The sequence below is a fragment of the Drosophila innubila genome, assembly GCF_004354385.1.
Source record: "Drosophila innubila isolate TH190305 chromosome 2R unlocalized genomic scaffold, UK_Dinn_1.0 1_C_2R, whole genome shotgun sequence".
NCBI classification, from domain to species: Eukaryota; Metazoa; Arthropoda; class Insecta; order Diptera; family Drosophilidae; genus Drosophila; species Drosophila innubila.
In genome coordinates, this window is record NW_022995374.1 from 3,199,809 (window position 1) to 3,218,893 (window position 19,085).

A 19,085-nucleotide genomic window follows, 5' to 3' on the forward strand; every position below is an offset into this window, starting at 1 on the left:
AAACTGTAAATCGATAACAAATCAAAACGTGGAATACCCATATTCTGCAATTAATTTTTAAGAAAATTATCAACAAATTATTAAACCATAAAGTGTGTAAAGATATGAATTTTATCAAAATTCTTTAACATACTTGTTAATACGATCATCAAGGTCATTTAATTTAAGTCATGATCATTTAAGGAATTAGTTTCTTAAATTAAATATTAAGAGTAGTTTTTTTTAAGGCCTGCACTTTATGAACATGAATAAAAGAGAGTATATCAGCTTTGTAAAAACACAAGTTGGAATCGAAAGAAAACACTATGTAATATATGTATATTGATATCAACTAAGGAGTAACTTATCGTCGAGCATAGTTTGTACATATGCATTCTAACTTGTTACTAAAGAGTATTTCTCTTATCATTTGTTTTATAACATTGAAGAATTAAACCACAACGTGTCGTAATTAAATTCTAATTACTGTCGTAAAAGCATAATTATAATTTTGCTATGATTTCTCGATAAAAACTCTCATAAGTATTTCGGGCATTGACAAACGAGGTTGAACGTGTCTCAAGTTGAAAATTGGGACTTGTATATTGGAAAAGTTAAATAAATTCTTAATATAATGAGTGATGAAATTGAAAATAAAGGTTAGAAAATATCTCAAATTAAATCAAGGAATCAAACTAAAACCAATGTAGGTTACGGTTTCGGTTTCAACACGGTTTCGGTGAACCATGGCGATGATAGTCGAAAAATAGTAAAATTTAAATGAACAAAATTTGAATAAAAATTGTATTTAGAAGCCAAACCATGATCAAAATGACATTCCGCTTGAAAATCGGCTAGGTTTTGCCAAAGTTATGACAGTTCAAATTTGGTGAAACCTCTGACATAGCAACTTTACAAGTCAAAATATTTCTTAATTTGACAAGATTTTTTACAAGAATATGAAACGTCTCAGAATCAATTTTAAAGTGTAGTTTTATACTAATTACGATATAAGGAGTTGAATAAAAGTGAAAACTTGAGATTTAAAATTTTGAATTTTCAAAATTTCAAAGGGTCCCCCCTTTCCATCAACATCGAATCTTGGTCGAAAATAATTAATTTTTCTAAATGAACAAAATTTGAATACAGAATCAATTTAGAGGCCAAACCATGATCAAAATGACAATCCGCTTGAAAATCGGTTAATTTTTGATGAAGTTACGAGAGATAAAAGTTTTTGAAAAAATGTCAAGGGGTATGTATGGAAAATTGGATGATAGAAGGCTTAGGATCGAATAAAAATCAAATTTTCTAGATGATAAAAATTTGAAAGTAGATTGAATTAAGAGAACAAACCATGATCAAAATTACATTCCACGTGAAAATCGGTTCAGTTTTCATCAAGCTATGACAGTTGGAAGTTGGTTAACTCTTTGAGTTAGAGCAGTGTTTTAGAGCAGTGTTTTCCAGAAGAAAACTGTAGAATACATTTTATTTCTTGTTTTATTTTACCGCGAATTTAAAATACAATTAAAGAAATATTAAACACCATACTCCTCAGCAATTAATTCTTCTCGTATATCATGAGGTAAAGAAGCCATATCTTCCGTCATCATTTCAATGAAAGAGTTTATTTCCAATAATTTTGCGCGGTGTCGTTTGACTTCTTCATTGCTTAGTTTGCTGATCATGTTATCAATAAATTCCTTACTTCGTGTTGTCATGCGATCTTCGCGTTCATCAATTCGAAAGGTGTGAGCATCTTTCATCCCAGCTATAAGACTTAATACAGCATCTCGATCATCCATACAAGCTCGCAATTCAGGTGGAACATCTTCAAAGTCCTGCATCGCCAGCTTAGTTGAAATGAAACGAGTTACGATTTCCGTCATATTTTCGGAGAAATGCACAGATATTTCACGTAGTTGAACAAAAAATGCCTGCGATTGTTCCAGAAACTTTGACATCATATCGGAAATTTTACGATGAAAATTTGTTGTAGACTCCTCAATAGTTTCATGCAAATGCAATTCCTGAGACATAAGAACCAGCCACATATCATTCAATGCATCTTCAAAGTGAACATTCAGTTTGTCCATAATGTCAGACAGCTTTAGATTTTCCAGTGAATCTTCATCATCGCCATGCATTACATTCTGCTCTAACATGCGTAATGTTACTCGAGCTTCATCAAAAATTTTATCTTTATACACTATAAACTCTTCGATTTCCTTTTGCCCCGAAGTTTGCAGATCCTTCTGACCATCCAGTAAATTATTCATAAAATCTTTAATTTCTTCATCTCTCTCCACAAATCGTTTTAAGCCCAATTTATAAATTTCCTGAGTTAGTTCAAAGACATCTTTTTCATATTCTTCGGCTAATTCTTGGGCTTGTTGTCCCACCATCATGAGAACTCGACCGTCTGCATCGTCTCGCCAAAATGAATGAAACAATTGACTTCCATCCAAATGATCTACAAAACTGGATGCTAAACGTTCAGCTTCTGCCAGTTCACGCTCCTGAGTTTCACGAGCTTGAATTTCTTTTTCCTGAAAGTTTTCAATTTCTCGTAACTCTCGAAAGAATATGGTGTTTGCTTTTTCTCTTGTCTCTTGTTTAATGAAATTGTATTCATAATAATTCAGATTTGGCAGCAGGGTAATAACATATAATGATAACGAAAATTCTGAGCTTTCGGCAATTGGATTACCTTCCAAGTTTAATACTTTTAAATTCTTCATAAAACGAAATCGTTCAATTCCTTCAACACTGATGATGAGATTGTTACCTATACTTAATATAACTAGTTTTTCCAATGATTCCAAATTTTCAATTTTTGTAATTTTGTTGCTATATAGGGATAAGCTTTCCAAATTTACTAACGTATCAAGATTCTCAATTTTTTCAATTAAATTAAAACTTAAATTTAGTTCCTTGAGTGCTGTAAGCATTTCCAAATGCTCAATAACTTCAATTTTGTTGAAATTTAAACAGAGCTTTGTCAGATTGGGTAAAATCCATAAGTGATCTATTCGCAGTATATTTTTATTTTCAATACGTATGGATTTTATGTTTTCCAATACAATTGGTTCCAACTGATGTAATCGACGTTCCTCGCCGCGATGTGCATCTTCTAAGTAACAGGATTCAATTAAAGCACGATTAATAATTCCCGGCTCAACATCGGGATAGATAATTTCATCCAGCAATGGAATGTTATGATCGTCAGCATCTTGCATAGTTAATTGTTAAAAATTGTAAGCTCTAGAAATGGATAAGATATTTGTTTTCTAAATTTCTTGAATTGATGTGTTGGGAATTAATATTTAATGGCCTACTTGTGGACAACACTGTTTTAGATGTATTAGAGTATTCAATAATAAAACCCGTTGCATACTTTTAGGAGCTTGAATTTATTTATAAATTTAAACAGCTATTTTCGCCGTTCTATTTAACTGTTCTTGATGCGATTTAGTAGGATGATAGATAATACTAATAATAACGTGTATAAAAATATATATCTACTAAATCCAAATAAATTTCATTGAAAACGCATTTGAGACTTAAAATAATTGTTTTTTTGCAATTGCCTAAAAGATTATGATAAAATTTAAATTTCAGTTTATAGTAAATTAATAATTAAAGCAGCAGATAACGAATTTTTGGAATTTATTAACAGCTCAGCAAACATTTAGATAAATTTAGTATATCAAATTGTGTTGACCATAATCTATGTGAATTTAAATTTTTTTATTTTTTTGAAGGACCCGTTATTGGCATACGACATCTGCAAGCTCTGCTCCTCTTCTTGGCCGTATGTGTGAACTTCTTAGCCCGAAATACAGTCAGTGTCGCCTTGGTGGCCATGACGGATGCGGCGAGTGCTAATCCAGATTTTCCGGTATTGTTGCTGTAACCTGAATTGTGAAGGAAACTTAAAACCGATTTTGATTGCAGGAATATGCCTGGACAGAGGCACAAAAATCTTACATCCTGTCCAGCTTTTACTGGGGTTACGTTGTTACCCAGTTTCCGTCGGGACTTTTGGTGCGTCGCTTTGGCACCAAAATAGTGCTGCTTATTCCCAGCTTGACCACAGGTGTGTTTAGTTGCCTGACACCTTACTTCATCAGCTGGGGCGGCTGGGTTGCATTCTGCGTGTTGCGTGTTATTCTGGGTTTATCCCAGGGTCTAATCTTTCCCGCCATACTGGCACACGTGGCCAAGTGGTCGCCGCCCAAGGATCGCAATAAGTTGGGAATTGTGGCCCATTCGGGCACTGCATGCGGTTTACTTTTGGCCATGGCTGTGAGTGGCCTAATAGCAGAGAGTCCCATGGGCTGGCCGGGTATATTTTATGTGACGACGGGCATTTGTGTCGTCTGGTGTATACTCTGGATGTTCCTGGCAGCCGACAATGCGCCCAGCTCCCGTTTGATTACCCGAGAGGAGCGGGATTACATTGAGCGTTCAATGCAGCGGGAAGATGGATTCCATAAAAAGAAGATACCCGTACCATGGCGTGCCATCTTTACTTCCCCAGCCTTCATTGCTCTGCTGACTGTGAGCTCTTCTCAGGGCTGGACCAACTCGATGATGAGTCAGCAAACTCCGGCGTATATGCACGGCGTACTTGAGATGGACATCAAGAGCAACGCATTGTTCTCGGCACTGCCTTACCTGGCCATGTGGCTGACGTCATTTGTATTCCTCGCCTTTGCAGATGTGGCTATGTCCCGCAAGTGGATGTCGCTAAACGTGATGCGCAAGTCCGTTAACACAGTGGCATCCTGGGGAGCGGCTGCTGCCCTGATTGGCATTGGTTTTCTGGACAAGAGTCAGACTGAGTGGGCGGTTGCCCTGATGACTCTTAAATCGGCTCTGATATCGGGAACTGGCGTTGGCAGCGTCATAAACACCATCGATCTGTCGCCCAATCACTCGGGCATGATAATGGGTATTACGACTGCTTCTGCCACAATCCTTTCTGTGCTGACATCGCTGGTCGTGGGTGTCATTGTCACCGATACCGTAAGTTGAGAATATTTTTATAGAGACTTGAAAAATGGTTATCCCCGTTACTTAAAATTAAGTAAAAGGGTATATTGTGCTTGTTGAAATGTATGTAACAGGGAGAAGGAGGTATCTCCCATCCTAGAGTATATATTCTTGATTAGCATCAACAGCCGAGTCGATATAGCCATTAGTGTCTGTCCGTCCGTCTGTCCGTCCGTCTGTCTTTCTGTCCGTACGTCTGTCTGTCCGTCTGTCCGTCCGACTGTCCGTCCGTCTGTCTGTCTGTTCCTCTGTGTGAGGGCCTGTATCTCAGAGCCTATAAGAGATAGAGCAACTAAATTTGGCACACAGATTTCTATAGACCCCAAACAGATCAAGTTTGTTTTAAACTTTTGACACGCCCCTTTCCGTGCCCGCAAATTACGAAAAACCACCACACCTACAGCTTTTAAGATAATACGCTATGTATGGTAATTAACGTTATCTTAAAATATAATCTATTATCCCACTTAATCGCAGCAAGATCGGACTAGTAGAACGGCAGCAATAGCAAACCAAAGTTATTAATTATTAATTCAATGCAAGCACCCAAAAGTATGCAGTAGTTTTTATTCGATAGTCATTTCTTTTAAGTACTCTTATATATATTGAAATAAGTAACGGGTATCCCATAGTCGGTATCTCGACTATAGCCTTTCCAACTAGCTTTTTAACTTTCATTCCTTTCAGAGCTCTCGAGCCCAGTGGCAAATTGTCTTTGGACTGACTGCAGCTGTCTTTTTTGTGGGAAATCTGGTCTATATCATATGGGGCTCGACAGATCTACAGCCATGGGATGCCGCGGACTTTTTAAAGCCACGCGATGTCGAACGAAATTCTGATAAATCCTCGTGCAAAAAAGAAAAGGAAGCGCTTCAAGCCATAGAAATGACAACAAATAAAACAACTTAAGTATTCTGCATGAGATAAGTTAAGGCAACTCGATATAGTTGTAAGTAGGAAATAATTAAGAAGAACACAATGTACTTATACTTTGTACTTAGCGAATGTTTTGGTCAAAATGTGGTTGGGCTTTTGATTAAACGAATTGTAGACATTTTTTGGCTGTGGACGCATCGTTGATTTTAATTAAAAATTCTTAAAACGTTTTTGCGTGTATTTTAATTTCTTGTTTGCGCGCAATTTCGTTCTTTCTTTCGTTGCTGGCCGCAAAATGTAATAGAAAATTCTTACTACTATTTTCTTTGAATGAATTCATTTTCTATTTTTAGGCCCGCATTTGCATGGCCAGCAGCCTTCCAGTCCGTCAACGCCAAGCGATAGGGTAACTGAAAAGAAAAAAAAAACAAAATATAAAAAAAAAAAATAAGAGAATAAAAACGAAAACGAAAAAAACTTTGCACACAAATCAGAAAAATGGACACTTGGCGGAATTTATGCACGAACGCGTGCGCACAGTACGCTGGTCCAGGGAATTGTTTGGCCAGCAGGCGGCAGAGATGGCATCCCAACAAGACCAAGCCACAGAACTCAGCCCCGGTCCCAGTCCCAGTTCCATTCTCATTCTCTTTCTCATTCCCAGTCGCAGCTACAGCGGCTTACAGCCGCCAAGCTTCCCCGAAACCAAAACTGAAACCAAAACTGAAACCAAAAATGCAACCAAAACGAACATGTTTTTCAATTAAAACCGTTGAGCAGTGCACAAAAATTCATTTGAACTCGGCCCACAGCGGACAGCAGGCAAAGACAAGTCATAAATGGCCTTCACCGATCCATAAAGGCGATACGATATATAGTACAGCCAGAAATGAATGCAACTACACGTATATATCTTGAATGTCACAGGAATTCAATTGTATCGAACGCTATTTAGCTACGAGAATTATGGAAACAGTAGTTTGCTTAAATATAGTTATATATATAGTTATATATATAGTTCTTAGAAAAACTCCAAAAAAATTGGATGAAAAATTTGTACTAAAATATAAAATGTATTCCCGTACAACTCAAGTTAAGAATAAAATTTGAGGACAAACCCTGACCCAAATGACATTTAGTTTGAAAGCTTGTTTGGTCTGGATTCCTATATAAATTGGGGACTGTTATCAATATCAGTTTTATTATAAAAATTAAACAAAAAAGTATTTTTAATAAATAATATTACAATTTAAGATTTTAATCATTATTTTAAGCAAAAAATAAAGCTCATGAGATGAGATTTTATGAGTAGAAATATACATACATTAATCTTGTCCATGAAAAGTCAAAATTACCATTTGAGTTTATAATCATAAGTTTTAAGCAAAAAATAAAGCTCATAGAAAAATCATTTTTTTATGAGAATTATTTTTATTTGCACTTAAATAATAATAGGTAATAATAAGTAAGTCCTTAAAAAAGTATAATATTTAATATTGACCATTAATAAAGTCTTACAAATATCGTTATATAGATACAAATATATATATTCGTACTCGTAATTGCAAATAATACTAGCCGAATCATATGGTTGAAAGAGGTTCAAATTACTTCTAGTTGCATTTAAAATTAATGAGATGACCGCAAGAGCTGCAATTTAAATGCACATGATGTGCACTTCATTATGTTTTAAAGGGGCATGCCACAAATGTGGCATACAAATTGTTAGTTGGCTAACAACAGGCCGAATGTATTGTAGATATTCTTAACTCTACAGCAAGTTGGTTATTGGTTTATATTGATGCCTGTAATTCGATATAGTACTCGTAATTAATGCGAATATTCAAACATGTACTCATATTCATATTCGTATTTCAGCTGCAATTATCAAATGAAACATGCATTTTAGACAAGGCGTAAATTTGCAAATTATAAACGAAGCAGGCTGAAGCGGCAACAATGGACATCAAGCGCCTCAATGTGAACGTGCTGGGGGCAATAGAAATACACTGAAAAAAATTACCAACTTCTAAAATCAAGAACATTCATCTTAAATATTTTGTTCTTAAGATAAGCACATTTTAAGATCAAATTACACATTTTTAGAATACACTGAAAAAAATTACCAACTTCTAAAATCAAGAACATTTAACTTAAATATTTTGTTCTTAAGATAAGCAAATTTTAAGATCATATTAATAACTTTTAGAATATTGATCAAAAAAATCAAAGTTCTTAATGCAAGAATAAATATTTTAGATGGTTTGGAAAGTATGAGTATGTACTATTTCATAAGAGAAAAACGGTTGCCACGTGGCGCTCTGGTTAGAGAAACCGCTTCAGTTGAGAAGCAGTAGGCGCCGGTTCGAAGCCCACTCGGAACAAAATTTAAATAACATTTTTAAAATTACCAAGACAAAATAAAATCTATACAAATCAAAATTAAAATTAAATATAATTTTCAATTCTTTTATTTTTTGATTTTAATTTCAATAACATTTATTCTTAAAATAAGAACTAGGTCTTGAAGTGCTTTCTTAATTCAAAAATTTTATGTTCTCGACGAATTTTTTAACACCAAAATTCTTAGTTTTGAGACCAAAATCTTGATTTAAGAAAAGTTTTTTTTATCAGTGTAGTCAGTAATGGTATTTTCAAATCAGATCTGCTCGAGCATGGTCCAAGCAACCACATGAACCACACAAAGCGCACATCAAGTGGAGCAAAAGCCGTCAAGCACAGCACTTGCTTGAAAATTTAATTTATGCCCGGCGCATTCAATTGAGTTTGAGGCAAGGGCACTGCACGGGGGTCAGAGGTTAGGGGGCAACGAGGAGTCGTGGCATGGCCAACAATAGTTGGAAATTAACAGGCACAAAAGAGACATGTGGCTCCATAGTTGGTCTCCATAGGTTGAGAAGTCTATAGGCGCTTATTCTGCTCGAACTCATCTGCCTGTTCATCCTTGGACTTTAGTCTTCGCTGCAGCGGGACAATAAGTCAATGCCATCATGCGTTGCCCAATTTCCAAAGTCCCATGTCCCATGTCCCATGTTCAATGTCCAATGTTCAGTTGCAGTTGCTTTTCTTCGCTTAATTAATATTGCATAAGCGCAGGCGCAGACTCTGTACTGAGCACAAGGAGCACAAGGAGTACAAGGAGCAGAAGGCAGCAGCAGCTGTTGTCCTTTGCCGTTGCACTGTCCATAATTATGTGCAATGGCTGCAGTTATTGTGTCTTGCCCAACATTGAAATTTATGCGTTGAACTTCTTTTGTGCTCTCCGTGTTTTTGTTGTACAATGAGTGATGTCCTTTTTTCCACTTCAGATCCGCGTGAAAGGACGCTCGGCATATTTTTATGCAAATGGCAATGGTCAATGGTCAATGCTCAATTGTGACCCATTGTATGTAAGTCCCATTTCAGTACATTAATGTCGATTCCATGTCGATGCTGATTTAACTTTGAACTACATGCGAAAAGTTGTTGGCCTTAAATACAAGTGATATTTCAGCAGCCAAGTACAGCGGCCTAGCTATTAAATATCCTGCACTTTCAGTGTTCAATTGGGTAGCTAGGAAAAGTTAATAAATTGATTGAATAAATAAATAATCTATTTGCTATATTGTTTAATAATTTTTATTTATAGTAAACACAAAATGTAATCATTTAAATTCTTGCGTTACAGTGTAACTAATAACTTTCCAAAAAAAAAAACGTCTTTACGAGGTAAAAGTCTAGTGACGAAAGTCTTTTCATGCCCCAAAATTTCTGTTATCCAATTCTGTGACGAACGTTCTTAAATTTAGTACATAAATTATAATACAAAAAATAACAAAACATTACACAAAAAAGTCCCGATTCTTTATAACCAAAATTAGCTTTTATGCTTTTTCAAAGTTTACAAAAACCAAGTAATTACCATTTTTCACTAAAAAATATAAAAAACTCAGTAAAACCTAAACTGTTAGAAGAAACTCCTTAAATATATAAAAATCCTTATGCTGTCCTCTTATTTTGTGCTAAATTAAATAACAACTAAATTAATTGAAATTTAATAAAACAATTCTAGAATTTGCAATACCTTTTTGTGAATTGCTGATAAATTTACAATTTGTGACAAAAAATGTATTTGCTAATAAATTAAAAAGAATGGTTGAAATTACAATATTTGTTAGAGATATTTGCAACTTTTCAACAATGTTTGGCAGCAATTCTTTCGTTTGTAACTTAAAAAGGTATTAAAATATTAAATTTCTGAATTCTTGAAGTCGTTTTTAATCAATGCTGGTTGCAACAATTTCATTTGCATTTGCATTTTCATTTTCATTTTTGCCATTTACCGTTTTCTTTTATTCTTTTTACACTTTTGCTGTTTCCGTCTTACTGTGTGACCTTGTTTCAAGAGCTGGCACCTTCCCTATACACATTTAAAATAAATGAGAGCAGATCAAAGGTTGCTACACCAATGGCAACATGCAACACACTGTGGCGCCACATTATATTGTTAATGCGATGACTACAAAATTCTGTCGACTTGTCGTTTGGCAAATGCAACCAAGACTGGGACCGAAGTGCAAGCCAACAAAATGCAATGTCAAACGGCGACGGACACTGCAAAAGAATTTTTAGAATTCATTGAATTTTAAAACATAACAATAAAGCACTCAAGATCTGCCAAGTTCCAAATGGAGCCAAAGGTACACACACTTCTAGTATCTACAGACAGAGTAGAGTGGTGTGTGTGTAAGTGTGTGTGTGTGTGTATGTATTTGCGCTCAACGAGCTTGAAAATTGCGCTGAAAATTGAGGAAAGTTTTCCGCTCCTACTGCTAAAAGGGAAAATCACATTTGTAATGAATCGCAGCTGTTGCTGGTGGAGTTAGCAGCAGCAGGATTTGCAATTCATTGGCATATGCCGCTCAGCTTTTAGTTGGAGCAGCTTCTGCTTTCAATTTTGTATAAATTTAAGACGACACGCAACGTGGTAACCACAGTTGGTGGCACCAACCAACCAACCAACCAACCAAGCTGACCGAGTAAACCTTCTCTATCAGCCAGAAGATCGAACTGTTGACGGGAATGTTGTGCTCTCAGGACATGGGGGCCAAAATACGTTTACAGCAATAAACGTGTTGATTTATTGATTCTGCACGTCGCATAATTTACTTTACCTGCATGACAGTAAAAAACTCCAACAGCAACAGCAACAACAATTGCAAGGAGTAACCCAACAGCAACAGCAACTGCAACGACAACAACAACAACAACAACAACAGCGACAACGACAGCAAGCAAAGCAAATGAAATCCTGTGCTCCTGTTTATTTCTCAGCCGTGTGCGAACGGGCGTTGCTTGCATTTAATATACCCTGTAACTATAAAATGCCTAAAAGATATGCTAAGATGTAGTAGCTGAAGAAGGAAGTAAGAGAAAGGTACACAGAAAAAAATACAGAGATTCCGGGCTAATATTAATCCAATCCAATCAAGTATAAATACTTAAATCAAGCACCATTTTTTTCAACAATATATTTATTTTCGAGTCTCTTTAAGATTTGTTTTCAGTAAGATAAAATTATTTGGTCTTCTTTGACTTTATAATATCGTTGCCATTTTATCTACTTTATATCTGAATTTAACAATAATATCGTGAGAATTATAATATTCGTGAGAAATTTAAACTTGATTTTTAGGATAAAAAATATCAGGAAAAATAGCAAATGCAGGGTGGCTAATAGTCATGCACTCCCGATTGTAACGCTCTGGTTTGCTTTATTTATTCTTATCTTTTTTTTTGGATTTCACTTCTCGCCATTGCCGGCTCTCACTGTCTGCCTGATTGTCATCTCGTTGCCATGTTGTTGTGCGGACTACAGTTGCTACTTTTTGCACCTATCTTCAGCTGATGGCTATAGCAACAGCAACAATACTAACAAAATCAACAACAACAACAGCAGACATCATGCCGTGCGCCATTTTCAAGTTGTTTCTTGAAACGGAAACGAAAGCGGTTTTCATATGCATGTGTTCGCACACCAATACATACACATGTGTACGTGTTTGTGTCTCTGTCTGTGTGTTTGTGCGCATCTGCATGTTGTAGTGTCGTTAAGCGGTTTCTTTGTGCAAGACAGTTGCATGTGTGTGTGTGAGTGTGTGTGTGTGTGGGTGCACACACCTTACAGGTGCCGACAATATGAAATAGGGCTGCAGCTCGAGCAGATTTCTCGCTTACTGTAAACGCCAGCTATGCAATGCCGTATGCCAAATGCCGGCAACAGTGAGTGCCAAATGAATGCGCACAGTCATGCGTTTCTTACCTGTATTTTGAAAGGATTATTGTTTCATAAATGACTACATAATATTATAAAAACATAATCATAAAATTCTAAACAATTATGTGATAGCTAAAACAATAATAATTCATTTATTTTGATTATTATTGTTTCATAAATGACTATATAGTATTATAAAAACATAATCTTAAAATTCTAAACAATTATGTGATATTTAAAACAATAATAATTTAATTATTTATTAATTATAAATTGTACAGCTTTAAAATAAAACATTTTTCGGACTAAGTAACAATTACATTGTAAAATTGTAACATCAAATAATAAGTTTATTCTTGAGTTCTTGGAAACTTAAAAAAAAAATTTACTCAAAGATATTTTTCTCAGGGACCGTAATCATTATAAGTTTTATTTTTTAAAAATCTCTCTTTAATGATTATATAATGATTTTTACAGTTTTCTTCAACAATTCTAATTATCTTTGATCAAAAACATAAAACTCAACAATAATGATTATTTTTGATCAAATAAATAAATCTCAAAAAGAATGATTTTTTTTTGATAAAAAAAAAAAACTCAACAATAATGATTATTTTTGATCAAAAAAATAAAACTCAAAAAATAATGATTAAAAATGATTTTATTTTTTTTTGCTCAAAATAAAACTCAACAATAGTTTATGAAATTTTTTATCTTCCTACGAAATATTAAGAATAATGATGATAGTTGCTTGCTTATTATTTCATTATTGTTATAATTTTAATTTATAAGTAATTTATAAGCAGGAAATAGCAAAATTTACTTTAATTATAGCTTATAAACGTACACTGATTTATTTTAGGCAGAGTTCAGTGTGCATTGTGCTCAGTTGATTGTTTATTGTACATATAGCTGCATATATTTCGACGACGGTCTTCCTAACTACCCACACTCCCCCCTTAATCTATATACATTCACTGCTCCGCTGTCTGTGCGAGCATGTTAAATAAATTTGCATATTTTAGTTCATCGTTAGTTTGGCAAAAGCTCAATTTTCTATGCAAAAATTCAACACTGATGACAAAAAGTGAACGAATTACAATGCAAAAAAGTACAGACAGAACGTGAGTCCAAAATAGAAAGAAAGCAAGAAAAGTGAAAGGCAAACAGTGAAAAGCAACAAAAGACAATTTTGCTTTAGTGACTTTGCAGTTCAAAACGTTTTGCATGTGTTTTTTGGGTCTGGTTTGGGACATGCTAATGACGCATTTGTTATGCTGCATATTTGCAGCTCAATATTTTCCTTATTCTTAGCTTTTCTTTTATGGCTTTTTCCAGCTTTTGTCCCTATGAATGATTTGCACAGTGCAGCCCAGCCAGAAAGGAAGTAGAAAAAATGAAATAAAAATAAACTCACATTCTGTCAGCTTTCGTTTGATTTATAAAGCCGCATTCTGTGCATTTTTTCCACTGGATATTTCTCAGCTCAAATCTAAGCATTGGTGTTACCAGAAATTCGCTTTGTTTTACCTCATTTGTTGTTGTTTTTACTTTAATGACACATTTAAGCGCAACCGCAGCTCGTTGCAACAACGAGGCATGGCCAGAATAACATAGTGAGTGTGCATCTGTCTCGCTGCACTGAACAAAAAAATGTAGATTTTGATTTCAAAACTATGAATTTTTGGTATAAAGCAGTCGAGTAGTTAAAATTCTTAAAGTTGGAAAACACATCTTAAATTTGAGAACGTTTCAAATAAAAATAAGTTCTTAAATTTAAATCAATAATTAAAAAAAAAAATTAGCAAGCTTTAAAAATGCATTATTTTTTATGAAGAGTTTTATTTTGTTATATATAAAATTTTTTAACTAACTTGGTGTTTTTATAAATACTTCTTTACAGTGTAATTTTTCTTGGGAAGAGTGGGTTTCAAACCCGAGCTTGCTCTCCTCTGAAGCGTCAACTCGGCTTCTAATGTAATATGACAATTTATATATAATATTTATAATTTTCTAACAATTTAAGATTGGTATTTTTATATTAAGAACTGCGATTTTTTAGATTAATATTCTTATTACTAACAATTTGGTCTTAAAATTACTAATTACTAAATTTTAGAACAAAATATTTAAGATGAATGAATATTTATAATTTCCTAACAATTTAAGATTTGTATTCTAATATTAAGAACTGAGACTTTTAAGATTAATATTCTTATTACTAACAATTTGGTCTTAAAATTATTAATTACTAAATTTTTTGAACAAAATATTTAAGATGAATGTTCTTTTCTGTTAGAAGCTGTTTTTTTTTTCAGTGTATGAGTGTATGTGTGGCAGTGTGTGTGTGTGCGGCCTGCGTGTGTGCATTTTATGTACTGCTATGCATGTTTTACCCTGTATATGTGTATGTATGAATGTTGCTTGTTCGCACCGCGAGTTGCTGCCGCTGCTGTTGCTGTTGTTGCTGTTGTTGTCGTTGTTGCTTTGGCCCAAAACTGTTGGTTAAAATGCCGAGACACACGCTTGCGCGAAATTTTATGATAGTATTTTGGTGTAATGGCGTACCGCAGTGTAACAGCAACAACAACAACGACAACAGCAACAATAGCAACAACAACAACAACTGCTGCTGCTGTAGCTACAACCACAGCATTGCCTGTTTGTGTAATCTAGTGTTGAAATATGGTTTTAAGGTAGATTCAAGGCAATTTACCATATTGGCCGCAATACAATTTCCGCTCAGTAGAGGCGGCAGCAACAACAACAGCAACAACAACAGCAACAATAACAAAAATTGCCGCATAAAGCCACATAAATAGCCAACAGCAGCAACAACAACAGCAACAACAATATCAGTAAGAAGAACAACACGAGCAGCTGCAACATCAGCGACATGTGTATTTAAATTTGCCGCGCGGCTTATGTTTTTTGTTCCCGTTGGGATAAATGTTGTTATTATTTTGGATCTGCCACTGCAATAACAACAACAAACTTGCACGCCTCAGTTATAACTGCATATATAGCATAGCATTATAATGCCTATAAGCCCTGCGGCTAATTTAAGGCAGCCTTTAAATCAAGATAAGCAATCAGCAAATAAGAAGAAAACAAAATGAATACATATGTAAATAAAACTGTTTAAAATGCATGCGTATAGAATTAATATTGCAGCCAATAGACAGGACAATGGGGGAAAGGGACAAAAAGAGGGAAGAAGCAATAGAGAATTGAATACAATTTGGTTAACGTCAACGGAAAATTTACTGATAGAATCGAAAAATTTGGAATTTTCTAAGTAAACAAAATTTCAATGCAGAATTTGAAGCCCAAATCATGGTCAAAATGACATTCCGCTTGAAAATCGGTTAATTTTTAGTGAAGTTATAAGAGATCAAAGTTTTTGAAAAAATGTCAAGGGGTTAGTATGGAAAATTGGCTTAGAATCGAAAAAATATCAAATTTTCTAGATGTTAAAAATTTAAATGCAGAATCAATTTAGAGGACAAATCATGATAAAAATGACATTTCGCTTGAAAATCGGGTAATTTTTGATGAAGTTATGAGAGATGAAAGATATTGAAAAAATGTCAAGGGGTAGGTATGGAAAATCGGAGGATATATGACTTAGAATCGAAAAAATATAAAATTTTCTAGATGATAAAAATTTAAATGCAGAATCAATTTAGAGGCCAAATCATGATCAAAATGACATTCCGCTTGAAAATCGGTTAATTTTTAGTGAAGTTATAAGAGATCAAAGTTTTTGAAAAAATGTCAAGGGGTAAGTATGGAAAATTGGATGTTAGAAGGCTTAGAATCGAAAAAATATCAAATATTCTAGATGATAAAAATTTAAATGCAGAATCAATTTTGAGGTCAAATAATGATCAAAATGACATTCCGCTTGAAAATCGGTTAATTTTTGATGAAGTTATGAGAGATCAAAGTTTTTGAAAAAATGTCAAGGGGTAAGTATGGAAAATTGGATGATTCATGGCTTAGAATCGAAAAAATATCAAATTTTTTAGATGATAAAAATTTAAATACAGAATCAATTTTGAGGTCAAATAATGATCAAAATGACATTCCGCTTGAAAATCGGTTAATTTTTGATGAAGTTATGAAAGTTCAAAGTTTTTGAAAAAATGTCAAGGGGTAAGTATGGAAAATTGCATAATTGATGGCTTAGAATCGAAAAAATATCAAATTTTCTAGATGATAAAAATTTAAATGCAGAATCAATTTAGAAGCCAAACCATGATCAAAATGACATTCCGCTTGAAAATCGGTTAATTTTTGATGAAGTTATGAGAGATCAAAATTTTTGAAAAAATGTCAAGGGGTATGTATGGAAAATCGGAGGATATGTGACTTAGAATCGAAAAAATATCAAATTTTCTAGATGATAAAAATTTAAATGCAGAATCAATTTTCAGGCCAAATCATGATCAAAATGATATTCCGCTTGAAAATCGGTTAATTTTTGATGAAGTTGTGAGAGATCAAAGTTTTTGAAAAAATGTCAAGGGGTAGGTATGGAAAATCGGAGGATCTTTCTTAGAATCGAAAAAAATATCAAATTTTCTAGATGATAAAAATTTAAATGCAGAATCAATTTAGAGGCCAAATCATGATCAAAATGACATTCCGCTTGAAAATCGGTTAATTTTTAATGAAGTTATGAGAGATCAAAGTTTTTGAAAAAATGTCAAGGGGTATATATGGAAAATCGGATGATTCATGGCTTCGAATCGAAAAAATATCAAATTTTCTAGATGATAAAAATTTAAATGCAGAATCAATTTAGAGGCCAAATCATGATCAAAATGACATTCCGCTTGAAAATTGGTTAATTTTTGATGAAGTTATGAGAGATCAAAGTTTTTGAAAAAATGTCAAGGGGTAAGTATGGAAAATCGGAGGATATGTGGCTTAGAATCGAAAAAATATCAAATTTTCTAGATGATAAAAATTTAAATGCAGAATCAATTTAGAGGCCAAATCATGATCAAAATGACATTCCGCTTGAAAATTGGTTAATTTTTGATGAAGTTATGAGAGATCAAAGTTTTTGAAAAAATGTCAAGGGGTAAGTATAGAAAATTGCATAATTGATTTCTTAGAATCGAAAAAATATCAAATTTTCTAGATGATAAAAATTTAAATGCAGAATCAATTTAGAGGCCAAATCATGATCAAAATAACATTCCGCTTGAAAATCGGTTCATTTTTGTTGAAGCTATGAGAGATCAAAGTTTTCAAAAAAAATTTTTTTTTGGGTTCCCTCCTATCCATACAAACAGGTGTTGGATAATATAATAATTCTTTGAATATCCCCAGATTTTTATATTTTTAAATATTTAATTTTTTTTTTTTTAATCTTTTCATATAATATTTAATAAACAAATAAATAAATAAATAAAATAAACACAAAGAGTTTCACTTTAGCTCGATATGGATTGATTATATTTCTATCGACTTGCTTATAAAGCACATATACGCTTGCTTTTTGGGTCAAAAAAAAAATATGGAGATATGCCTGGCTAATTTATTTCAAGTTTTTTTTTGCAAATAACCTCCTACAACTGACGCTTTTGGCGTCGCGTCGCTGCAAGCCAAAAATGTCGAAATTGCGATGATGGCAACGGAAAGAATGAAGGGGAGAAAGGCGAGGGAGAAAGTCTTGACACTCCCTGCTCAACTGGCTCGACTGGCAAGCAATTCATTTGAGCGTGCTCTGGCATTATTGCCACCCCAAATAACGAGTCCGCACAGTCAGCTCTTAGCCGCAACTAGATTTTTGGTTGCCATCGCCTTGGTTGCTGTGTGGCAACTAGGCAATTTGTTTGTCGTTGCACTGCCAAGCATGTGTGTGTGTTGATGTGTTGTTGTATGCGGGAGTGTGTGTTTGAATTTTCTTTTGGCTGCCACTTTCTGTCTGGGGTCCTGGGGCAAATCGTCAGCGCCTGTGTTCACTGTGCCCAGACAGAAGATTTATGCGCCTTGCAAAAGCTGCAAGCAAGCAAACGGACAGCAATTAATTTGCATTCTGGTAATTAATTTTGCATTGCTCTGGACACCCATTTTTTTTTTAGACACGCTTTTTCGTTGTCCTTTTCACTTGTCATTTGCCAAATTGCTGATTGCGTTTTAAAGGCACACAAACCTTAAAGCCAATCAACTGCGTTTGAGAGTTGCCTTTTAGCCTGTTTACCTGTTGCAGTACCTTAAATCAATCAGCAGTCATTGCGTGCCATTAATTACCCTGCTCCCTCTGCCCTCCTTCTAACATTTGGGCTGTTAACAACTAGACAACTTTACGCTTACGTTGTTCACTCTTTCAGAAGCAATCTCACCTCACCTCACCCTCCAACATGCTGAAATGTTTACAAGCAATTGAAATTGTCATCGTTTAACGCAAATGGCACGCCAAATACAATGCAATGCATATATGCTAGTACAATGCGAGTACATTTACACGGACAGCTGGAGAGGCAGATGGAGAAACATGTCCTGACCGACTAAGTGCCAGAATGCCGCCAAGTGCACTCGTCGGGTCTTGCCAGTTGAAGTGCCACCCACTCGCGCCTTGTTATTATTATTATTATTACTATGGCGGCTGCAAGACAATTGTTGCAGCATGTCTTAAGCGCGAGCTGCCACTCGTCGTTATTTATTGTTGCCACAGTCGAAAAGGGGCATATTCAGCTAAGTTATAAACATGTAACATTTTAAATGGATGTGAGCGTTTTAAAAGTATTTTTAAGTTAATATTAAATTTTTAACAAAACACTTAAAATATATTAAGAATTTGAAATTTTTGTTTTGACCTGACAGAACAATCTTAAACATTTACTCTTTGTAGAAAATGGCATTCAAAGTTTAGTGC

General features: G+C 34.4%; 2 protein-coding genes across 2 annotated transcripts; one reads left to right on the forward strand and one right to left on the reverse strand.

The window, feature by feature from the left end:
- Positions 1–1,464: 1,464 nt before the first annotated feature.
- Positions 1,465–3,268, reverse strand: LOC117783971 (dynein regulatory complex subunit 3). Its single transcript, XM_034621552.1, has one exon. It carries the CDS (start codon positions 3,219–3,221, stop codon positions 1,521–1,523), a length of 1,701 nt encoding a protein of 566 aa, XP_034477443.1. The 5' UTR covers positions 3,222–3,268; the 3' UTR covers positions 1,465–1,520.
- Positions 3,269–3,446: 178 nt separating this feature from the next.
- LOC117785935 (putative inorganic phosphate cotransporter) lies at positions 3,447–6,146 on the forward strand. The gene is made up of 4 exons (XM_034624213.1): positions 3,447–3,456; positions 3,747–3,883; positions 3,940–5,013; positions 5,728–6,146. The coding sequence occupies exons 1-4, from the start codon at positions 3,447–3,449 to the stop codon at positions 5,947–5,949; spliced, it is 1,443 nt and encodes a 480-aa protein (XP_034480104.1). The 3' UTR covers positions 5,950–6,146.
- Positions 6,147–19,085: the final 12,939 nt, after the last annotated feature.